This window comes from Nanorana parkeri, unplaced genomic scaffold, assembly GCF_000935625.1.
Source record: "Nanorana parkeri isolate BGI_ZX_2015 unplaced genomic scaffold, ASM93562v1 scaffold338, whole genome shotgun sequence".
In the NCBI taxonomy this organism is placed as follows: domain Eukaryota; kingdom Metazoa; phylum Chordata; class Amphibia; order Anura; family Dicroglossidae; genus Nanorana; species Nanorana parkeri.
In genome coordinates, this window is record NW_017306606.1 from 230018 (window position 1) to 255948 (window position 25931).

The 25931-nt window shown below is 41.0% G+C and overlaps 1 protein-coding gene across 1 annotated transcript in view; it reads left to right on the forward strand.

Annotated features, from left to right (window-relative positions):
* PARG (poly(ADP-ribose) glycohydrolase) overlaps positions 1–25931 on the forward strand; it is a 113663-nt gene that overhangs the window by 41143 nt on the left and 46589 nt on the right. Inside the window, exons 8-9 of the mRNA XM_018558408.1 lie at positions 10146–10238; positions 20789–20949. Of these exons, the coding sequence (XP_018413910.1) occupies positions 10146–10238; positions 20789–20949 (254 nt within the window). The remainder of the gene's footprint in view (positions 1–10145; positions 10239–20788; positions 20950–25931) is intronic.

A 25931-nucleotide genomic window follows, 5' to 3' on the forward strand; every position in this document is an offset into this window, starting at 1 on the left:
GGCGGTGGTGTGCAATCCATGACCGCCCGGTCATCGTGCACAAAACCGAGCAGATGGCTGGGCGGTCATGAAATCGCACACCACCGCCGATTGCGCTGGCAGTGCCATTATTTTCTAATGGTACTCCATTCGCACCAGGCAGATTGCGCTGTTTCCCGCCGCAATACCGCCTGGGCGGTCCCACACGATCGCAGTTGAAAACATGAATAGGTTAGATGTTTTATTGTTCTAAAACAGTCTTAAATTAAAGTTCTTCATAATCATAAACAAATTGGCCTAAAATCATTAGTCTATTGTTTTTTAAAAAATGTCACCTGTCCCTTTAAGAAAAAGTATCAGTAATTGGTATCGGCAAGTACCTGTACTTGGTCTTAAAAAAGGGGTATCGGGACATCTCTAGTTTCAAGCCTTCCACACTTTATTCTAAGCTAAAAAAAATGTCTTTAACCCCTTAAGTGACTTTAAATTTTCTTTTGTTACTACCTGTTTCTTTAAGCACACTACACAGAAATCCTTCCAATATTTTTCTGTCCTTCATGAGAACACATGAGGTAAACATGATTGATCTGAGAGCTAAGGTTATGTCCTGCTCAATTAGATAAGCTTGATAAATGGATGCTAGCTGTATTGCAGCCATCAACGTCTATGACAGATCTTCTTGTTTTCTTGTTTTAAGCATGGGATTATGGTATTGTGGTGTGTTTTATTCTTTGATAACATTAAGCAGCAGATCACAGTATGCCTCAGGAATTTTTTGTAAATCAGAAGGAATATTTATCTACGTGGCCTGCACAAAGACTTACAATAAGAAAAGATGTGTTCAATTTATAATAAAGCAAGGATCCCTGACATTCTGGAAAAAATATGGCTTGAATGATCCAGTAAAGGGTCCTGGGATTGTGCCAAGCATAAATACTATTGGATATCCTTGGAAAAAATGTTTTAGATTTAAAGTAATATTAAAGCCAAATGATTTTACACTATTTCAAATGTTGATGCAATCGCTTGCAGACACAGCAAATCAAGCTACTTCCTCTCCCCTCGCCCCCTCTCCTTCCTCCCTTCTCCAAGCTACTAGATGAACAGTTGCTGGAGTCTGCACTGTCCTTTTTGGTCTAGTACTGGACAGGAAGTTCAGGGAAGCTGAGAGACTTACCATCATCATGTTTCTGCACAGCTGCTTCTAAGGCCTTGTTCACACCAAGCGCGGAGCAGGTGCAGAGCAGTTGCAGACCGGATCAAAATTGCGTCCAATGTATTCCAATGGTATTTTTCGCTCCAGTTCACATCGCATCGTGCAGTTCCAGAGCAGGTGAAAAAACTGCAGCAAGCCCTATTTTACCTCCTCTGGAACACATGCAAATGCATCAAAAACGCAAGCAAATGCCTGGAACGCACTGAAAGCCCATGTTAAACTAAAAAAATATATATATATATTTTCTTCAACAAAAAACGACCCTGGGGGTCAAGGGTGGACACAAAACTGGTGAGACCCTGGATGCAAAGGTGGATGTTAGACTGGTGAGAAACTGTCCTAAAATCATCTGTATTATTTTAGAAAAAATGTCACATGTTCCTTTAAGAAAAAGTATCAGTAATTGGTATCAATGAGTACCTAAGGGAAAGTACTTGGTCTTGAAAAAATGGTATTGGGAAATCCCTAGTTTTTGTGAATGACTGTGCTCCTTTGCATCCACCATCATTTACCATAACACAAACCGACAGTAACAATTGTACTGTTGCTCCTCTGGAAAAACAGGAGGTGGCTTTCATTACAAAGAAGCCATCAAGGGACAGCAGGGGAGACGCAGAGCTGCAGATGTTCTATATGACCGCTATGGAGAAGCTCGGAACTGCTGTCTCCTTCGTCTAGCGTAGTCCAATAGCTCGCCCCTCCTCGCTCCATGCTATCTGACAATGCACAGATTTGAACGGGACAAAATGCTATGCGCACTTGGTCCAATCCCGCATTTTTTAATTCTTGCAATTCTTCTTTAATTGGTACCTGGTGTCTTGTACCATGTTCCACTCTTATTTTCCGTTTGTAGAAATTAAGTTTCAGAAGAGGAGGTAGTGTTTTGCACTCAACACAGCTTGATTTTTTTTTTATTAATTGAATGCAGCTGCAGTGTCCTCATATTCTTTGACGGAAAGAGCTGGAACTCAATAAGATTGTTGGCTGCAGTTTCCCATTAGTGTTACCATCCAGTCAATAATTATGTTTTAACATCTTTCAATGCCTGGATTTTGCCTCTTTTGAATATCCATGGATCTTTTTGTCAGCCTCCTGTCCATTTTTTTACCATCAAGAAATATTTGTTTTGGAAATAACCATGGGTGCATGTTAGTCCTGGTATGATTCATACATAGTTTAACCACAGGATGAGAGGATATAATGTATTATTATTATACAGGATTTATATAGCGCCAACAGTTTGCGCAGCGCTTTACAATATAAGGAAGACTTTGTAATACAAATCAAGACAAGATGGTAAGGAGGGCCTACAATCTAAAAGGGAGTGGGAAGTGATACATGAGGCGGGAGCTGTGTGTGGATGAATTGTTTGAGAACGTGATGGTTGAGCGGTTAGGTTGAGGTGGTAAAGGCTTCCCTGAAGAGATGAGTCTTTAGGGAATGCCTAAAGGCAGTCAAGGTGGGCGACAGACGGACAGGTTGGGGTAAAGAATTTCAGAGGATGGGAGAGACTCTAGAGAAGTCCTGGAGGCGAGCATGGGAGGAGTTGACAAGAGAGCTGGAAAGCAGGAGATCTTGGGATGAGCGGAGCCGACGGTTAGGGTGATACTTTGAGACCAGGTTTGAGATATAGCCGGGGACAGAGTTGTGGATAGCTTTGTAACTGATTGTTAATATTCTGAATTTTATCCTTTTGAGCGAGTGGAAGCCAGTGCAGGGATTGACAGAGGGGGATTACAGACACTGAGTTGTTGGTTAGGTGAATGAGTCTGGCAGCTGCATTCATGATAGAAGGAGTTGCAATAGTCAAGATGAGATATAACAAGCGAGTGGATGAGTAATTTTGCGGTTTCTTTGGTGAGGAATGGGCTTATTTTGGAGATGTTACAAAGGTGAAGGCTGCAGGATTTGGATAGTGATTGGATGTGGGGAAGAAAGGTGAGGTCCGAGTTGAGGATGACACCTAGGACCTTGGCATGGGAGGAGGGGTGGATAGTTGTGTTAACAATCTCAAGGGTAAAGTTGGGGGAAGGTGCACGGGCAGGAGGAAATATCAAGAGCTCAGTTTTTGAAAGATTGAGTTTTAAGAAGTGTTGCGACATCCAACAGTTAGTAGATTAGTGACACGCGAGGACACAGAGGGGGTGAGTTGTGGAGTAGAAAGATAGATTTGAGTGTCATCGGCATAGAGATGGTATTGGAAGCCATGTGAGGTTATTAACTGACCAAGGGAGGAGGTGTAGATAGAGAAGGGGTCCAAGGACAGAGCCTTGGGGAACCCCTACAGAAAGAGGAAGAGGAGGAGTTAGATTTGTAGGTGACGCTAAAGGAGCGCTTAGATAGGTAGCAGGAGAACCATGAGAGAGCAGAGTCTTGTAGCCCAAGTGACTGGAGTTTTTTGAGGAGGAGCAGGTGGTCAACAGTGTAAAAAAGCAGCAGAAAGGTCTAATAGCAAGAGTAGGGAGTAGTGGCCTTTTGTTTTTAGCAGTGAGTAGGTCATTAGTGAGTTTTAGGAGGGCGGTTTCAGTGTAGTGTACGGGTCGAAAGCCAGATTGTAAGGGGTCGAGAAGGTTGTGATCAGCGAGGTGGCGGGTGTAGATGAGGCGTTCTAGTAGTTTGGAGGTGAATGTGAGTAAGGAGATTGGTCTGAGATTATTGAGGTCGGCAGGGTCCATTTGAGGTTTTTTTTTGAGTATTGGGGAGACCAGGGCATGCTTCAGAGGGGAGGGAAAGATTTCCAGTAGAGAGTGAGAGATTGAAAATGTGAGCAAGAGAGTCTAGGATAGAGCAAGAGGGTGACTGAAGTAGCGGTGAGGGAACAGGGTACAGGGGGCAAGTGGTGAGGTGGGTGTCAGAGAGAAGCTTTGTAACCTCCTCTGTGGTGACGGGGTCAAAAGAGGGGAGTAACAAGTGTGAAGGAGGGTCTGGTACATGAATAGGGGAGGGTGACTGCACAGTGGTGATCTGATCCCGAATTGTATCTATTTTGTTTTTGCAATGAATGGCAATGTCCTGGGCAGTGTATTACAGAAGGCTCTCTCTCCTGGCTGTCCTTGCTATCTTTTCTGGCTCTCTCCAAGATTATTGTGTGTGTGTATATAGATAGATATATTCTTGACATACTCTCCAAGTTTTTCAAATATCTACTCCCACATGTCAAAATTTGCCACTTTGCTGCATGCAACAGTTCTGTCAGAATTCTGATAGCTGCATAATGCATAATTCCAACACATTCATGAATCTGTCGCACACACCAACGTTTGTCGCATTACCAAGAGACAGGTGTCTGAAGAGTATGTACAACACTCTTTATGAAATCCCCGGAATGTGTCCTCTGAGTTATAAGACAAAACCGCACATTGCATCTGTTCTGCTATTCTGGTATTTCCCCCTTTTGGTATAAAAGAGAACTAAAGCCAAACCTTTTTTTGGGGGGGGCTTTAGTCCTCTTCTCGGTCTTAATGTACCCCTGCGACCCAAAGTCAGCATATAGTGGGCTACTGCCCGCTATTTGCTGACAGTGCTGAGCCGCACTGCAGCCAGCAAAAGATCCCAACAATATTGTTGGGATACATCCCGCTGCCTCATCGATAGTTGCATCTGCCTCTGTAGAGCGAGAGCCAGCTGTGCCCGCCCCCTCTCTTGTATCTCTCTCTCCATTGAGTGCTGGGGGAACAGAAAGCGGAGCTGGGAATCCCTGCGGTGAGCAGTGTTTGAGTCACCGCTCTCTGCAGTGAGAAGCCCATGAGCTGAGTGATCAGCAGTTCGTGATCACTCAGCTCTCAATCCATAGAGCTGCCATGTAGCACATGCAACATCACACGCCAGCTCTAAGTATTGTCAAGAGTAGATTTTACTCTGCCAATATTTCTCCTTTAAACTGTAAAAATCTGCAAAACTTAGTGTATGTAAACCTTAATTCCACATCAATTTTCATAGATTGCTCCTGCCAATCCTTTTTCCAGGAAGTACTTCAATATCTCTTCCCTGGTGATCCTGGCAGAAATAGCACTGTAGAGCAGGCCTCCTGTTGACAATTTTAAGCCTCTGCCTCACAAGTGAAGTAATAAACTCTTGGATGTTTGCTAAACAAAATCTTACTGTATATCTGAGACTAGCAGTCAGATTCAGCAGTGCGTTAGATCTTACACTGCAGATATCCAGCAATGAGACTATATATGCACAAGGGTTTAGGCCCCTCAGGTACCAGAAGGTGAGGAGGGATGGGACCAGGATGGATTGAAGACAAAAGGTAAATCTTTCAGCCTACTGCCACCTGGCTGGACAGCACGCATGACTGTCCAGAGGGGTATAACCTGTTTAGGAGGGACAGAGGTGAAAACTTTTGGACGATTTCTTAAGGGACCGTAATATACAGGGGTACAGGTACTCCTAGAATTAGATCCTAATAGGTTGGACTTGATGGACGTATGTCTTTATTCAACCTCAAATACTATGTAACTATGCCTAGGCTTAATTAACACTTCACTTTTTGAATTCAGTTCCAATTCAGTGTTGAAAAAATGTTAAAATTCGTTTTAGAAGGCATTTTGGAACCTATGGCACAGTGATCCAGCATATGTAGCAGAAGTGTATTTAATGATTCATTTATTTATTTTTTGGAGGGAGGGTTTACTTTTACTTTAATTAGTATAGTCTCATGGTTTTTAATGGAATATAGTGTTTGCCCAGTCTGTAATGTTTAGGTTTCTCTAATTTACTATTACTACCTATCTTTTCAAACCACTTAGTTACATATGGTAATTTCAGGGTTTTACAAGTGTGGGCATTTTCTGATGACTGTTGTTAGGAAGGATGTTTTCTGTTTTTCATAAACTAGTGCAAGTATCAGAATTACCCAGTGTCTGGGTAAAATTAGGTTTAAGAAACAAATTCAGATCCTTTACCAGTTAAAGGTAGTTCCCAGAATCTCTGCTTGGTGGCTGAAGACTACATTAATATTTTGAAAGAAATTATTCTAAATCGGTCAAGAATTAGAAGGATTGAAATAAAATATCTTGACACCTAAAAATGGAGAAGATGCTAAACTGTGATGTTTTTTGCATGCAGTCGGCATTTTCTATCTTGATTATTCCTCCTTGTGGTGTGATGGATAGGTCTGTCCGGGATCATGCGTCATGTGTTAGTTTTGTATGATTTGATGAGCTGTCAAGCAAAGGGGATTTTTTTTCTTTTTTAATAGTGGCCAGTGCCGTCTCCTCATCTTGTTTAGGCTGTCAGGCAAGCTTGATCATTACCTTCAGAGGAGCAGTGTACGCTGACACAGGGTCATTACTTATGGCAATATTTATTCCAGCCTCTGTTAATACAGTGATAGGCATTTTTGCTTCTTTAAAGGAACAGCCCTCATGTATTTCTCAGGTCTTGCATGTACAGTGTGTGTGTGTGTATAGAAATAAATATATATACACACACACACACACACACACACACACACACACACACACACACACACACACACACTATCTGGTATAACATTATGGGATAGTAACGAAGTTGGGCATCAATACACCTTTTTGTATGAAAAAGTGAGTATATTGATTGCTTCATCAATTTATATAAAATATTATTTTATTCAGTAAGGGCAAATAGGTTGTTCACTTTGCAAAGAAGTTTGCACCTTAACAAACTCATGTGCAAGGAAAATTTAAAACAGTATTTTTGTTTGCACATGATTGGATCATGAAAATTAGCAGAGCTTTACCTCATTCACTAAACTAAAGGTGGCCATACACTGTACAACCATCGCAAGACCTTAGTCTTGCCATGGTTATAAAGTGATTAAAAAAACGTACGATCTGCCCATCTTGGACAGGCAAATCGCACTCTCGATCATCGCAAGCCCGCCCCCCTGAGGGGCGGGCTTCCGATGACCGCAATGCTGAACGGGCAGTGTGCGCGTGCGCACACCGGCCCGTTCGGCATTTGTCTCCCGAGCACCGTTCAAACCAGCCGAAATCGTACGATTCTCGGCTGGTTTTCTAACATGCTCCTTAGACAAAAGACGTGCGACCGTACAGTAGAAACGGTTGCGCGTCTTCGTTCATACTGTTCGATTCTCGTACGATCGCGGGATTTCCCGCGATTCTCGTACGAGAATCGAGCAGTGTATGGGCACCTTGAGAGGAAAAGTTCCCTGCAAAGTGCAAATTCCTTCACAAAGTTAACAGCCTATTTCCCTTTAGTAATTCGGCTGTTATTGTCTAATCTTCATTGTAGTATTTCTTGAACCTTTTTTTTAAGGACTGGTGACCCAAAGATGTCAAATGCTATTCAATTCATTTGTAGAGCATTTGCTCGATTTGGTGATACTGACCAGATTTAAATTGAAGTTTCCTTGAACCTACCATGAAGTACCCCAGATATTCCATGTTCACACTCCAGCTCCAGCTTCTTTAACCTCCCTGGCGGTATGATTATTCAGGTTTTTAGCATCCCAAAGCGGTACATTGTTTTTCATGGAAATTTGTTGTTTTATATTGTAGGCCTGTAATTCTTAGTAAATGTTAGGGATAACTTACCTAAATCTGTCTAACAAGAGTCCAGTAGACATCCCGGGTATGATAAAGTTTGAAACCCGAAATTAAAAAATTATAATATAATAATTTATAAATAATTATAAGAAAATTGAGCGATAGCAATTCATTAGAAAATTCGTCCTCAGACTCTGAGGACTAATTTCCCAACGAATCGCTATAGCTCAAAGTGACTTTCAGTGTCTGAGGACGAATTTCCCAAAGAATCGCTATCGCTCAATTCTGCAAGTGATTCTAATTTACTAACGCTGTTTTCTAACTGGTCTAAAACCGCTTTTGACCTAAAGGGACTCTTTTTGGATGCCATGGACGTTAACTAGTTTCCAGGCAGAAAGAACAGTAAAAGTGCAGGCAGGGCACTGGACAAAGCTCTAGGGACAACATTGAAGTGAAATAATTTGATACATAAGTGTAATCATAGCAGATTACATTGTATTCTGTGTAAATGTCATTTTTCACTTTTGAATTTCCCGCCGGCTCCGCCCCCCGCTGTGACGCCCGAAAAATAAACTAAAACTCGAATGCCGGCCGCATACAGCAGGGACAAGGTAAGTGACACTTTTCTGTGCATTCCCGAGTCTGGCTCGGGGTTACCGCTCCTGGTATTGAAAGTTAACCCCGAGCCAGACTCGGGAATACCACCAGGGAGGTTAAAGCAACGAGTCCCATTTTTGATTATCACCGCCAGGTAGTGCTAAGGAGCCAATTTACGTACAATAAATAACGCTGTCGTCTGTTGGTTACTAGATTGGATAGACTGGTGAAATCTGCTCCAGATATAATGATGCTCTGTGTGCTTGCTCATTGTTTGAGGTCCCACTGGTGATGAGTGGTCCTTTCAATTTCGGACACAAAAGTCAGAGCACAACACACACAAAATTTCCACTCCACAAACAGCACCTATTCGATCTGTTGAAAGGTAAAAATCATTACATACCTTTTGCAAATATTTGCATAAGGTACATAGGTGTGTCAGGGCACCTCTGTGCTGCATAGTCCTACTCTAGTTTGTGTGAGTTCCAGCCTTTGATACTTAGACAATTGCCTAAACAGCAGTGAAATTATCTTTTATTTTGTTCTATAAATAACATGTCACTTTTAAAAAATAACACCTTTTTATCTGTTATTTTTGTCTTTTATATCATTTAGCATACGTATTTCAGTAACGAGGCCTTTAGTATGGTGGCTTCGTTCTATAACCGGGGTTACATACATATATTTTGATGAATGCTATACACATTCAATAAAGCATGACAGCTTTCTATTCATATGTCACATACAAAGGCTTGGTGTCAGGCCCCAGTCATACAAGCTATTATTTATTATGACAGCTAGCAATACTCTGTGATTCAGTGTATTTAATTCTCAAGGATGCTTCAGAAGTGATTTTAGTTTTGGGGAATAATATGTGCAAAGGCCATTATGCAATGACAGACTGGAAAACAGTCTGCTGTACATTACCAAGAAAAAGTGTCCCTGCAGTTCAGATATTGTAAATATAAAGATGAACCTTTTTTCAAGAAGAACGTTTGGCTTGAATGGCTGAGCCAAGAGGACCAGCACAATGTTTACTCCTTCAGAGGCTGGCACTGTTTATTTAGTTATTTATTTTAAGGAAAGTCGTGTTCTTCTTTTTTTTTTTTGAACACTAGATCCTTCCAGGTTTTGCCTACAGGTTTTTTTCCCATAGCTTGAAGCAGTGCGTTAAAGAAATATATGCCATTACCTAACAAAATTGTTGTTCTGTTACAATACATAGATAGTACAATCAGATTTTGGCACGTATGACCAGGTTAACACAGGCTGGTTGCTAGAAATGACCTGAAATGTAGAAACTTGTAGAGTTGTCTGCGACTGGACATCCCTAGCTTTCTCACTTCCTGTATTCCATCTCACTGTAGACATGGTAGTATTGGGTAGTAGACATGGTAGTATTGGGTCAAAACCTCAAAGCAACGAGGGGTTCCCTAGCTTTTTATTTATAAAATAAAATATTTGTAAGAACAGCCATTCATTGGATATGTTTTTTTCTTTTTTCTATTTTTGCTTCTCTCACTTCCTGTAGAAAAAAATTGCCAAAAAGGCATGCTATTTAAAAATGTTATGATAATGGTAAAAACAGTGATGTTTATGAAAGTGTATGGGGGGAAACGGTTGCATAGTAACCGATCAGATTCAGATACCTTACAGTAGAGCAGCGTGGAAGAAAGCATCTGGTTACTAGAGGAAAGGTAGATTGTCAGAGACAATTTGTTTCAGACACTTTCAGAAATTGTATCAAATTTCTTAATTAACAGATCATATTCCGTTGAACTGTAAAATGCCAGTGGTCTATCTGTTGACAACATGTTTAGCTTTATTAACTGTTTGCATTTCTCTCTGTTCTTGTGCAGGTAATGGAAGACGCTGAGCGCACACATCTGTTTAGATCCATTCTTCCTGACATGGTTTCTTTGGCCCTCAAACTCCCGAAACTTTGCACAAAGGTAAATTGCTAAAGCCTTTAGGCATAGATCAGCAGTACTAAGCAAAACTATGTTGTAATTCATTAACAAGCTTCAGATATATTTATTTTCTAATAGTTATGGTTTTCTGACTCTTTCCTTACAATTACAGTGGTTAGCAATGATCTTTCAGAACATTGTAAAAACCGACAGCAACTTGTAATTCTGTTTCAGCATTATAACAGAAGGAAGATGGCTGCGGGTTATTCAGTGTTGTAAAGAAACCTTGAAAGTCTACAATTTTAATGGATCTTGAGGGGAAAGTTTTTGCTCAATTGCAAGAAGTTCTGTTATGAGGCACCCAGTTTCCACTGTCCTACATACAGAAAAGGGATGTGGACCTAGGACTATCCCCTGTACCCCTTAACATCACACAGTGTAGGGCTGCAACTAATGAATTTTTTTCATAATCGATTAGTTGGCCAATAATTTTTGTTTAGATTAATCAGATAGTAAAATAAATAAATATCATCTTTAATTTAACCACTTTCTAACTGGGGTTATAAACCCCCTTCCTGTCCAGGCCATTTTTCAGTATTCAGCACTGCGGTATTTTTGACTGACATTTATTCCATCATGCAAAGCTGTACTAAAATTACTTACTATTTTTTGGGGACAGCTAGAGCTTTCTTTCAGTGGTGTTTATTCACCACTGGGTTTTTAATTTTTTACTATATAACGACAAAAGTTCAGAAAAGTAGAAGTGTAGAAAACTACAACCTGTTTTCCCTTTTATTATGTTGGGAAACATTTATCAGTACCCAATTTTTTGGTAAAACAAAAGATGGCATCATTTTGGGTAAATAGACACCAAACATGTCAAGCTTTAAAATTGCATGTGCCCGCAAAATTGCAAAAAACTACCATGCCTATAATTGGCCATAGGCAATACTTTAAAAGCTTTTACCACTCATCAGTTTAGTGTTATCGGTGATTAATGGCCCTAGGATTATTGATAACACTCAGACGTTCGCGGCAATATGTAACACATTTTTTGGTGTTTTTTTTTTTTTTAAATGTTTTATTTACACTTGATTGCTATCACATAGGGGGCTAAAAATCCCCCTATGTGATAGCCAATATACAATGACAGGTCCTCTTTATGGAGACATCAGGGGTCTCCAAGACCCCTAATGTCACCTTGGTACCCCCAAAGAAGCTGATGAAACATAGATCTGCTTCACCAGCTTCTTCTCTGGCTAAAGCAGCCAGAGAAATGACAGCTAAAGGTGGAAGTGATGTAATACACATCGCGTCCGCCTTTAGAGAGAGAGAGATCATCGTGGGAGAATGCTGATCTCTCCTCCATTCTCTGTACAGGCAGCTGCTGTGAACTGTGTGTGGTCATACAAGCGATCGGCCACCTGTAGAGCAGGCCGAACCCTTGTATGTAACAGCCGGTACATGTACGTCCACCCTTCGGGAAGCGTCCGCCCAGGTTTTGACAATGGGCAGACGGCAAGTGGTTAAAATAAAATACACAAATTGAGTGTCACAAAAAAGTTTTCTTCAGAATAAAACTGCATGCACAATTTTTTTCAGTCGCACTGCATGGCATTATGGTGCCGCACGTTCCAATGCAGGTGAGAGGAGTGTTTGCACGCATGCGGGGGACTTGCTGCTTGTTTTTTTTTTGTTTTTTTTTTGTATTTTTACATTTTATTTACTTTTTAGTTTACATTTTTTTTGTTAACTTTCTTATTGTGGGTGCTCAAAATGTCATCTCCAATGTGCTGATAGCACATTGGAGATGACGGGTTCTCTTTAACCACTTCCAGCAGGTTCACGTAAATGTACGTCATCCCCTGGAAGTGGTTATACCAAGAACATGGCTGCTGCCATGTTCTTGGTGCCGTTTTAAACAGTAGACGATTGCTGTTTTAAAAACAAGCGATCCGGCATCCGTACAGGCGCCAGATCTCTTGTACGGTGCTGCAGTGTGTGTCCACCCACCGCCAGTGCCGCCGTCAGCTTCCCGGGCTCCACTGTCCCCCAAGTGAGCCCGGAAGTGATGTGCATTACATCATTTCCAGTGTCACTGGGCACATTCTCCGACTCCTAGAGCCAGAAGAAGAAGCTCTTGAAGCAGATCTCTGATTCATTAGCATGTTTGGGGTCCCTAGGTGACATTGGGGATCTGAAAGACCTCTGATGTCTCCATAAACAGGACCTGTCACATTATATGTGCTATTACAAAGGGGGCTTGTTGGCCCCCTATGTGATGGCAATAAAGCGTAGTGTAAAACAAATTTGCAAAAATTTAAGTAACCGATTAAAAATGCAAAAAAAAAAGTTTTCAAGTCCCCCCCACGTGCACGCACATACAACGCAAACACACATCGGATGTGCCTATGTGCAAAAACGAAAATTGTGCCACACATGTTACATATCATCACAAGCGTCGAAGTGAGAGCTATAATTCTAGGCCAATCAATCACTGGTAACACTAAACTGATGAGCGGTAAAAGCATTTAAACCTTCGCCTATGGGAAATTTTGGTTATTGTAGGTTTTTGCGGTTTCACGGATGCACATAATTTGAAGGCTTGACGTGTTTGGTATCTATCTCCGGTGTGACCCCATCTTTTATATTTTACAAAAAAATTGGGTATTGTACTCTGTTTCTGTGCATGAAATTTTGTTTTAGTGTATTTTATCCTAAAAATACTTGTTTGATAAACATTTGCGCAAATACCGTGCAACATAAATTGCAACTAGAATATTTTTGTTCTACAGAGCCTCTGCTTTCAGATAATAGATCATTGTTTGGGGGTCTGAAGCAGTTTTCTAGCCAAAAATTCAGATTTTATCATGTGTGTGCAAATGTAAGAAATTGCTTTGGGCACCAAGTGGTTAAGGTGACATTAGGGGTCTTTGAGACCCCTACGGTCACCTTTTCACTTCTAAGGAGCTATTTAAAAGAATATATAAAAAGAATAAATAATAAAACCGGTTTCCTTTCTTTGTTGTGATAAGTATATATCACAAAATGTCTTCACATTTTAAGAGCTTAATTTCTATAACTCTTTACAACATTCATGCAAATGCATTCCCATATTTCACTGTTTAATATACATATTTATATTTGCTTATTCAAATCATTTCTGTCAGAATGGGGAAAAACAGACAATTAGGAAGTTGGAGAATTTGTTGGCACAGCATCTAATTCAGAGATCACCTGAGTAATTTTTCTCCTGCCTGACACAAACTAATGAAGCTTGAGACTTTTTTGTGGTTTAGGTTACCATTTCACTGCTGGAGTTACGGTCTTGTCAGAATACTGTCTGCTGTTTTTTCTGTTTGTTATCTGTATCATTTTGACACGTAGAAAAAAACTCATCAGGTATGAGCACCATGCTATTGTAGCCACTCAGGTTACACTCGATAGAGCATATGGTGTAGCTGGATTACTGTTGTCAGCAGACGGCAGAGAGTCTAAAGTGGAAGCATGATAACGAATCTCATACATTCAAACTAATATAAAAAGACAAAGTGTTGCCTATAACAATCAAACTAATATTGCCACAGCTCTACAATATGCAGGAACCAGATAGACACTGCACCCAATAAAATAAAATCGGAGTGCGTTTTGTTTTTCTTTTATTCACATTAAAAAGACTTGTTACTGTCTTACCACCAAAAGTTTGTGGGCACCTGCTCATCACACCTATGTGAGCTTAATGGACATTCTAGAACCATGGCCATTTATATGGAGTTAGTCCCCCACCCCATCTTTGTTAAACCATGTCTTTGCACTTTGTGCACAGGGACACAGTCACGCTAGAAGAGCTTTCCCCAAAATGTTGCCACTAGGTTTAACCCTTTTGCTGCCACCGACTTAAGGCATGCGGCGGAACACAACCGCTTGCTGCTGGCCATGTCAGTATGCCATGTCGCTGGCTTTCCCTCTTCTGCTATAAGCTCATGGTCGTTTTTAGCATTTGCATTTGAATTAGCTTATAATCCTTTTGACTTTAAAATCACTTAGTACCTTATTAACAAACATTTCGCTTATTTGTATCGCTGGGCTGTAGATTCTCAAATCATCTCTGAATTGAGGCTGACATTGTCCTTTCTGGAGAGTGGCTACTGTGCTGTGCCTTGATATTTAAAAGTTTGTTTCCTGCAGAATCAGCTGGTCCCCTGAGCACTGATGCAGACTTCCTGGTTTAGAGTGACTCCTTTCTAAAGCAGAGTGCTATGCAGTCACCCTTGTGTGTGCTAGTAAGCTGTGTGTGTCTCCACAAGCACACAGACACACAGCAAATCCAGCTACTCCCCTCTCCCCTGGCTTCCTCTCCTCCCTTCTGCTTTCTTCAAGTTAGTAGATGAGCAGTTGCTGGAGTCTGCAAAGTCCCTTGTGATCTTGTACTGGACAGGAAGTTCAGGGAAGCTAAGCTGAGAGACTTGGAAGCAGCTGTTCAGAAACATGACCAAGTGTTTGGGCAAAAATGTAAAGCTGTTCTTTGCTGGGCAATGTATATTTGTTTGATCTGGATTCATTATTAAAACAATTGTGAGAGTTTAATACTAATTGAATTTCTATACAGAGAAGTTTTATTGTTTTTTATATAGGTAGAGGAAGCAAACTTCATTAATAGAATATTTCAATACAAATAGGGATTTAGAAGGAAGAATGTTCCAAAGCAAGTTGAGTTCCTGTTAAAAAAAGGAAGCTGTTAGAAATTGGGAAGATCAAAAGTATAGATATAAAATATTATTTTGTTTCTTGCGTACAGCAAGTGTAGTAGGAAAATCAACTGTGACTGAATTTAAATATCAGTTCTACCCAAAGCTGATATGGCAATTCATAAAACAAGCTGGCCCTTATGTCTTTTTGGCAGTCCAGTGAAGAAACATTCTAGTCGGAATTACTAACTTCACCCACAACCGTTATTAATCCAAATTATAACGTTATCGTCCCAAGATGTTTTACTCATAATGTAAAATGACAAATAGTTGTAGAATTTAGTGCAGCAGAGACACCATTGTTAGGGTCTTGGTGTTGGTAGGATAGGCGAACTACAGTGGTAAAATCTTTGTCACTAGAGTTTCCATGGGATAAAAGAAAACTGCAGTTTAGTCAATTAATTATTGGCTAAAGCCAGAAACGCTGGTCCCATCTCTTAATTTATTGGTTGTGTAGACTGATGACAGTGTTTTGCAGCTTAAGAAAGGATTTAGGTTTTACTTGTACAGTGCTCTTACAGTCACACATTCATAGAAACAAGATGAATGATGAGATAACATGTCAGCTCAAATTCAATTTGACTTGCCAACTTTCTCCCCTAGGCGGGGGTACTGTTCTCCAGGTCAGCTTACAGGTCTGTACTATATTTTAGACGGGATACAGCCAAACACCAGATTCCTGTACTTCAAATGATTTAAACGTTCATGACTGGAGACGTACACTGTACGTCTCCCTCGTTAAGTGCCCAAATGACTGCTCACGTACACTGTATGTGAGCAGCTATTCGGGACGCAGGAATGCCGGTAACCACTGAGAATCAGCAGTTACCATTCATTAATGGCTGCCTCAGTATTTCAAGTGTTGTTGCAAAGGGTCTGAATACTTGTGCCAATGTGATTATATGTCAGTTTTTTTCTTTTTAATACATTCACAGACCTTTCTAAAATTCTGTTTTCACTTTATCATTATGGGTACTGAGTGTAGAATAAGAAGAAAAAAAAGAATTTAAACAATTGTACTATCAGGCTGCAACATAACAAAATTGAAAAAAGTGAAGGGGGTCTGAATACTTTCTGAATGCAGTATGTATGTATACACTGAGTGGCCAGATTATTATGACCACCCCATCAGTACTTCGTTGGGCCACGAGATGACTCCACGAGATTACTTCATTGGACCGCTTTGTGACTCCACGAGATGTTGACAGGTGATGCGAGGAATCTGACACTGCACTGTTGCCCTTCTGTTGTCTTGTACATTTGGAGCACTTCATGCTTCCTTCCGCAGACTATGAGGATGCTGACTTCATTTTCCAGCAGGACTTGGCACCTGCCCACACTGCCAAAAGCACCAAAACCTGGTTCAATGACCATGAGATTACTGTGCTTGATTGGCCAGCAAACTCGACCGACCTGAACCCCATAGAGAATCTATGGGGCATTGCCAAGAGAAAGATGAGAGACATGAGACCGAACAATGCAGAAGAGCTGAAGGCCGCTATTGAAGCATCCTGGTCTTCCATAAGACCTCAGCAGTGCCACAGGCTGAGAGCTTCCATGCCACGCCGCATTGAGGCAGTAATTGCTGCAAAAGGGGCCCAAACCAAGTACTGAGTACATATGCATGCTTATACTTTTCAGAGGTCCGATATTGTTCTATGTACAATCCTTGTTTTATTGATTGCATGTAATATTCTAATTTTCTGAGATTGTGGATTTGGGGTTTTCATGAGCTGTAAGCCATAATCATCACAATTATGACACATCACGGCTTGAACTATCTCTTGCTTTGCATGTAATGAGTCTATCTAATATATTAGTTTCACCTTTTACGTTGCATTAGTGAAATAAATGAACTTTTGCACGATATTCTAATTATTCGAGTTTCACCTGTATACAAGCTTGGCCCAGTGGGAGATTCCTTCATCCACACAGTTTAGCATAGATGGAGGAATCTGTTGCACGTTTTCCATCTGACCATAGAAAATCTATAGGTGAATGGCCAATAAACAGAGCTGTGTAGCTAATAGCCAAGAGGCTGAGAGACATTTTTGGTAATTGTTATACCAAATGAATGAGAGAAGAATGAGGAGGTAGATTTGGTAGGATCCCCTTCGTGACTGACAACATACAGTGTACGTCGCCAGCATCGGGGCTGTTTAAACAGACTCCCGGCCACTTTTGCCGCCGGGACTTTGTTTAAACTTGTAGAGCCGACTGTCGGCTTTACAACAGAAGCGATCCTGGCGACTTACCTGTCGCCAGATCGCTTCTGTGATACAGCTGCACACTGCTGAACATTAGGAGCTATAGAGGAACAACTACAACAACAAATCCTAGCAATAATACATTATACAGGCTGTTTAATGTATTATTGCAGGGATTTGGTGTTCCTCTATAGCTACTAATGTTCTGCAGTGTGCCGCTTTAAAAATAAAACACGCGGGAAACATTTAAAAAGCTCCCGGCCGATCTCGACTTACCTTGAACGACGAAGCTCACCGGGAGGAGAGGGCCAGACGCATGTCCTCAGCGTGGCTTAAGCGGCGCCGCGTGAGCAGGTATACCAGCGTAGGCGTGAGCGGCTCAACCGACGTGGGCGTGGCGTAAGCGGCGGGCAGCGGTGAGCGGGTATACCAGCGTAGGCGCGAGTGGCTTAACCGACGTGGGCGTGGCGTAAGCAGCGGCGAGCATTGTTTTTTTTTTCATTTTTTATTCTTTTAATTTTTATTTATTTACTTTAATCGTTTTTTTAAACTTATTTCACTCTTTTAAAATAAAAATGTCACTTTAATTTTATTGCTATCACACAGGAGCTAACAAGCCCCTGTGTGATAGCATTCTGAGGTGACGGGTTCTCTTTAAGGAACCTGTCACTTCCAATACAGGAGTTCTAGCATGATCTCCTGTGACAGCTGAGACAGGAAGGCTGCGAGTACAGCTCTCCTGTCTGTGTTCACATGGAGCAGAGCGGAGAATGGACATTCTCCACTCAGCTCCCTGCTCTGAATTCTGAACTAATTTGCTGTGGCCTCGGGTCCCCCAGAAGAGCGGGGGACCCCCCAAAACCACAGTGGTGAAAGAGGCGGTGATAGAGACTGTGGCTGGCCCTGGAGACGAGACTTTCTCTCTCCCTTTTTTTTCCCCGCTCGTTTATTCCCTCTTCCTCTTTTGTCTTCTTACTCATGTTCCACCTCGAGTCTGGTTCTCTCAATATCCCCAGGAGTAAACACTTCACACCTCCCTCCAGTGCAAGTGGTCACGTAAATGCAAACCCTATCATTATTTACTTGTGTCTTTTTCCCTTGAAACCTAGATCCTCATTAAGTGTATTCAAATGCGGATCATTTGACAGTCATAGTCCTGTTTTTTGTGAAACAACTAGTTGCTGTAATTACAACCACTGAGTTAGAGTTCTTGGGGTTTTGCTAGAACCTCATGTTCACTGCTCTGGGTTCGGGCATTACAGCAACACTAGAAAGATTATATTGATCCGTCAAAGCGCATATGGTGTATAGAGAGACCAGAACGTGACTGGAAGGTCCCACCAATAGTGCATAGTGTGGCCACATTATTCATTTCCATCCTCCTTCATGCTGAAAGCTGTGGGTTTTTTTTGTGTAACATAGAGAATAGCTGTCAGTGGCACAAAGGGGACGAGAGTATTTTGCAGTGCCCTGACCAGAATTTATCCACTGAGGTAAAAAAAAATAAAAGTGACCATCAAACTATTCGTATTGTGGGCATAATTTTATTTTAGATTTAAGATTTTGCAGGTTAGAGGCTCCTCTAACACTTCTGGGAAATGTTTGTTTATACCGACTGACTGAAAGATGGTAAAATAGTGTGGTTTAGATGGTCATTCGGTACATACTATAGTCTGATAACCCTGTAAATTCTGTAATGGAGATAAATGAACAGGTCAGAAGGTGTCTAATCGGAGCACTGATAGTGAATGATCTACTCTAAAGACAATTGATTTTTTTTTTCCCATTCACTCTGTTTTTTTCTATTATCTGATTCAGAAATATTGACAAAAAAAAAAAATATCTGTTCGCCAGATATATATTTAATGTGTTTTGGGGAACTGATGAGGAAGTTATAAGTGTATGTTTTGCAGTACTCCTGGAGATCTACTGAGCGAAGCAATGGATGAACAGTTGGGAGTGAAAGATGGTACCTTAGTTGCCATGCAGAAAACATTTTAGTATACTGAATCTACAGCTCCCTTCTATATCACAGGGCTTGAAAAATCCACTCGTCTGCGACAAGAGGACGGTGGAGCCCGACGAGCAGCTTCTGAATCTTTACATTCAAGCGATCGGGTGTCTCCAGAGTCGCTCGATCGATTGTATTAGCTGCTATCACTCCCATTGCTGGTCCTAAGATCCGCTGTGCCCGATGCGGCCGGGACCGGCACAGCTCTGTGACAGAAGCTGATGAAGCTGATCTCTGCTTCATCAGCTTCTCTGGGGGTCCCTAGGTGACAGGGGTCTTGGAGACCCCTGATGTCTCCATAAAGAGGACCTGTCATGTAAGTTGGTTACATAGGGGGCTTCTTGGCAGGGCGTCGCGTCATTAGACGGCGCCCGGCTTCCTGATTGGACGGCTTGGGCAACAGTATGACCACCCACCTAACATTTAGTAGGTCCCCCCTTTGCTGCCAAAACTGCCCTGGCCCGTCAAGGCAGTTGAAGGGCTGTAGTTGATCAGCAACAATGTTTAGGTAGGTGGTACATGTCAAAGTAACATCTACATGAATGGCAGGACCCAAGGTTTCCCAGCAGAACCTTGCCCACAGCATCACACTACCTCTGCCAGCTTGCCTTCTTCCAATAGTTAAACCTGGTGACATCGCTTCACCAGGTGTGCGACACGCATTTTCCTTCATTGGGCCTGACCACTGCAGACTGGGAACATCCCACAACAGCTGCAGTTTTGGAGTTGCTCTGACCCAGTCGTCTAGCCATTACTAATTGTCACTTGTCAAAATCGTCAAATCCTTACACGTGCCCATTTTTTTTCTGCTTCAAACACATGAACTTCAGATACAACATATTCATTTGATGCCTAATATATCCCACCCTCTACCAGGTGCCATCGTAACACGATAATCAATGTTATTCACTTCACCTCTCACCTCACCTTCACCTCTCAGTGGTCATAATGTTATGGCTGATTGATGTATATACAGTATATCTAAATCCCTTCCTTTTTGCTGCTTTATGAAAATGCTCCTCTGTATAAATAGAGCCGCACTTGATGATAAATATGTTTGGCTGAATCTTATATTTTGGGTCATATTTTCCTAAGCAACTCTAACTGGGGAAAAAAATTGACTCATGCAGTTCCACATATTACCTGTAGCGGATGATGCATACACTTTTTGCTTTATGAATAGCTGCTTCCTGCACAGTATTGTAGATCTTTTAAGTCAAATATAGGCTGATATGGTAATAGATCGTGCAAAGGTATTTGGGAATTTGTGCTGCAAAATTTACATGATCTCTATTCTTTTAAACTGCTTCTTTTGTTTTTATTAAAATGTGTAAGAATCCTGAACTTGGGCTATTTTGTGTTCTAGAATGAAATTAAAGTAATTCATTGTATTGAATATAAGCATTTTATTTTTATAAACCTTAAAATAAACACAAAGCTTCTGCCCTGACATTGTTATGCAATAACATATCTGATTTTCTTATGAACTCTAATTTAAGTTTATAGCAATGGTCTTGACAGGTCATTGCGATCAATAGCACCAAGGTTTTTTTTATTATTTTATTGATTGTCAATCTGCAACATGTCAAACTAAACCTCTTTTAACCATTTTTGTTTCTGTTGTAGCCTATCCCATTGCTGAAGAAAAAAATGAATCATTCTATCACCATGTCGCAGGAACAAATCTCTTGTCTCCTGGCCAATGCATTTTTCTGCACGTACCCTCGTCGCAATGCTAAGATGGGGAAGTCAGAGTATTCTACTTACCCAGACATAAACTTCAGCAGGTAGTATTTCACAAAGTATGAAAGGGGGAAGCTGTTTTTTTATGTTATTCCTTAAAGGAGTCCCACCATATACTATCCTGTTATAACATCAGCATTGTAAAAGGAATACATACTGAGTTGTTTTTTTTGATAATACAATCAAAGCTTTCTTGAAAAAAAAAAAATCAATTTTTTTTTTGTAATGAGTGCTGCCTTCCGTCTGCCAAAAGCTTTCTGGAGTCCCAGTGTGCTTTGCAACTCTTTCCCTGCTGCTTGATTTCATGAATCTCATTTTCTAAAGGCTACATATCCTATCATGCATTGCTTCCATAAAGCAGTGATGATGTTACATTGTGGGCGTTTCCTTTGTTCTTTGCGACAGAAGGTGAAAGAGTTCAGTTGTGGTTCAGAAATCTGGCTTTGCGAGGGATGTGGCACAAGGAAGTCCATATTTACAGGCCTGAGTGAAATTGTGCCACTGCATTGAGAAAGTACATCCTATGGGCATCTTTAATAAGAAAGTTTACAAACTTCTAGATTGCTAAGGTTATTAGGAGTGGGATAGAAATTCAATATAGAAATACATTAGAAATACATATTTATTTTTAGTTTTTGACTATAGATACCCTTTTAATTGTGCTTTTAAATGCAGAGAGGACCTCAGATGACTTCCTGCTTTACTTGTTTTTTCCCTTTAACCCCTTCGTGACTGACGACATACAGTGTACGTCGCCAGCATCGGGGCTGTTTAAACAGACTCCCGGCGACTTTTGCCGCCGGGAGTCTGTTTAAACTTGTAGAGCCGGCTGTCGGCTTTATCTATCTTTTTTTATTCATGCATTCCTTAGGCTAAATAAGTAAATAATGTAATTTACTCTAATTAGCCAAAATGCACAGTAAGGCTGTAAACCCTTATTTAAGGTTGTGGGCGGGGCTAAGCGCCGCAATGAGAAGACATCCCGACGTATCTGACGGGATCCTCCCCACTGATGACTGACAGTGATTCTTGAGAGCTGCTGCGCATCCACGAATATATGGACATGCGCAGCAGCTCTCTCCTTACCTGCACGTCCCCGTGTGCCAGATCCTTCCCCCCCCCTCTCTCTCTCTCTCTCTCTCCCTGCTGACACCGACATACTAAAATGATCGTGGATCGCTGATGACAGAGGGGAAGGACTGAATGCATTAATAAAAAAAAATATATAACCCCATAGTTCTCCTTTAATGTAGACACTCTGTAATTGCAACTTAAAAATTGTGCATCATTGCATACTTGCAAATCTATGTTACCTTTTGCATTATCTATAATTTTTATTATCCATATCATATGTTTCCTAATCTGTTCTTCAGCATTCATAGGAGGTGATGAAAGGGTGCTACCATCTGAGGGATGTTATGTAATCTTTAATTCACAGGAAGTGTGGAAACAACTTGTATTCTTTGCAAGAACCGGGGTGTGTAAGAGGACAAGTCTAGCCCACACAAGACTGAAAATGTCACACTGTTCTAATCAGTAATATTTACCGCCCATTATGCAGCATGGCGACATAATAGGGTGGAAGTGTGGAAAGCTCATGTCCTCCAAGCTGTTAAGACAGCAAAGCTAAAAGCCAATAGGATCATGCTGAAACCCAAGTCCTGAACAGCAGCTGGGAGACCTTTTAGAAATGCAAATTGTGTTGCAGGTTTGCAAGCATGCACTACTGTTTGCTGTATAAAAAAAAAATTGTTGCAAACATCTTTGGGTGAAAAAGTTAACGTTCAAGTTCTACATGGACTATTGTCCTAAAACAAGAACTGCTACACGGGTGCTTCAGTGTATGCATGTATTCATGTATCTACAAATTAATACATTTGTTGCAGACATCTTTGGCTGAAAAAGTTCTCATCCAAGCTCCACCTAGCCTATTGTCCTCAGGGCATCTTCACACCATGCCTGGACCAGATCTAGAGCATGTCTGTAGTGCATTTTTGCCGCTATTGTTGCATAGGGTTTTTTTTTAGCTTAAAATGGGTTTTCAGGTGCAGCCCAATGGCGTTCCAATGCATTTTTATGCATTTCCATGAGTTGCAATGCATTCCAGAACAGAGAAAATGAGACCAGCAGTATTTTTGTTCTCTGGACCGAAACGGACTGCGCTGGTGTGAACAGAGCCCAGAAATACCCTAGGGATACACTGGGATGCTTTCTTGGTCCGGTAACAAACTGTTCTGGTCTGGACATAGTGTGAACAAGCCCTAAAACAAGCACGGCTACAGGGGTTCTTCAGTTTATGCTTGTACTCATTTATTTTTTTATCTTTGTTTTTGCTGTTGTGTGCGTGATAAAAAGGCATCATTCTACTGATGGAACTTTTTTCTAATGTTCAGCTGTCATATAATATCTGTGAGCACGTAGGACTTGATTTCTAAATAAGTTACAGCTATTTTTTTGTGACAGGTGTTAGTGCTGTAGAGACCAGGAAGTTTTTCTCTAGTCGCTGTTAATTGGGTCCAGTGAGAAAAGGGTTAGATGCTGTACTTTGAACTTGATGGACTTTCAACCTGATTAACTAACTATGTACTTTATTGTTTTTTTGCCTTTAGACCGCTCACTTTAAAGTGTATTTCCACTTTTGCAGTCAAATTCGAGAAAACCCCTCTATATGGTTGTGGCTCTATACACGCAGCATACCCAAAAAAATATATATTTCTTACATTTTGGTTGCAGCACACAAGATTGCCAGATCAAGGTTTTTCTGAGCACCTTCACAGTGATCTGTCCTTCTAGAAAGACTTAGGAGTGAAATGTGAGAATTATGTTTCTCTCATTGACTTCGTACACAACTTAATACACAATGCAGAAGCCTGGGTTGTAATCCTTTAACCCTTTGTTAGGGCAGGCATTGTTTAAATCTACTTTACATATTATAAAAGAAATGAGCCAACACGTTACAGCCAGGGTTAAAAAAGCACTCGCCCCTCACCCCTAAAAGCAAGTAGAAATTTTAACCCTTGAGCCAAGAAACCCTAACCTGTTTTATCCTATGCCATGTGAATGGTAACATGTAACAAATATAAAATAGGTGTCCCAATTTGGCTGCGAACGGTAACATGTAACAAATATAAAATAGGTGTCCCAATTTGGCTGCGAACGTGGAAGCACACTTTAAGGTCGAGTCATGACTATATCTTCTTGTATGTCCCCTAAAATCTGGGCATAGGTGTACACTATTGTAAAAGGTAGAAGGAAATGAGGCAGAATTATCGACAGTCTATCCTAAATCGCATGTACCATGTATAATTACATGCATGCTGCCACTGACGGATGCACTCGCTATCCTCTTGTCATTTACTTAAATGGGTACAGCCGCCGCACCTGAGCGGGACACCTGGGATCTGTAGGATCTAGCCACGAGAATCCCAGAACGCCCCATCTTAATGGAGCCCTTTCCATCCAAAACTACCCTACCCTGCCCACATGATGCCAACATTGCAGCGATTTTACTGCAAAATGAGGGATGTCACTCTTCCATGCTGTTGTATTACCATTGACTGCATTATATATGTAATTTTGCTTTGACTAGTTGTATTTTAAATATTAACCTGAAGCTACATTAACAGTCTTGTTGTGTTAGGTAAGTATTAGAATGCTTGGAATACTTTTCTAGCTTTTCTCCAGTGCTAGTCACATGATCTTTGGTGAAGGGTAGGATCAGCCAGTTTGAATGATGGTTCTCCCTTTCAGTGAAGATTATTTAATTAAATTCCTAGGGTTTTGGTTACTTCACCAGCGCTGAAGGGAGCCAGCATTTTCTCCAGCAAAAGCCAAGTTTTTTTTTTTCCCCTCCTAGTTTTCTCTCAAAGCACTGATTTGAATCCCATTGCCATGTTGAGGGGGGAAATGGGCAGTTCATACAGGGGAACCCACAAACATCCTGTAACTGAATACATTCAATATGGAGGATTGGTCTAAATATGTGGTCAGACACTGGTGGACAGTTCTGCAAAACGCCTACAACCGGTTATTTCTGCTAAAGAGGGCAATACCGGCATCTGAGACTAAGGCCCCGTTCACATTGAGCGATTTATCGCACGGTAATTCCCACGATATCGCGGCTATTTACCGCGCGATATCGCTCTTCAATGCTTGGCAATGGGGCAAAGGGTCCTGCTGTCGCGGGTCGTGCGTCGCTACAGCAGGACCCTTTTTGGAGCGGATTTTGTCACGATTCCAGCTTGCTGAATGCAAGCATTTGCGCGATAACGCATGACAAATCGCGCAAAATGCAAATCCCGTGATAAACGCGCAATTTGCGAATCGCGCAGTGTGAATGGGGCCCAAGGGAGTACTTACTTTTTTCACTGTACACCATTAAATCAATTGATATTTTTGCTGAAAAAATACTAAAAAGGCAAATGTTCCTTTTGGTTTTATTCAAGCGCATCACCTTTTATCCGTAGGCATTGTTTGAATCATGATCTAATGTTTAAATATGTTAAAAAGATCAGTAATTTACGGTACTTTATCACATGCCTTTACATCATCTGAGAGTAAAGATAATTTTAAAGACTCTTGAACATACATGAGTAGGTGCATGTTATCATGTTCCGTAGTTCTAATGGATTTTTGTGCATTATATTTTTTCATTTCTGAGATCAGCAGTAGAAATGCCGTGTAGCGTTTAGTGTGTTTAGGGATTGCGAATTAGAAAACGAATCAACTTATAGATTTTAGTACTCCACACAGTTGCAGTGTAAAAGCTGGTTCAATGCATTACTTAGTAATAAAATGTCACAGTGATTTATAGGGGGCGTGGCTCTGGCAGTCAGGTCTAGTTTTTCATAAAACAACATTGCAAATCCTTTAGAACCCAATTAGCAGAAATATAAAGAAATTTTTGGAGAGCTGGGCAGGATCTATATATGTATTTGATCAAAATTCTATTCCATCTGAAGCAATTTGCAATGCAGATGAGAGACTGTTTGATTTACATACTTGCTGGAATCCAATGACCTGTAGA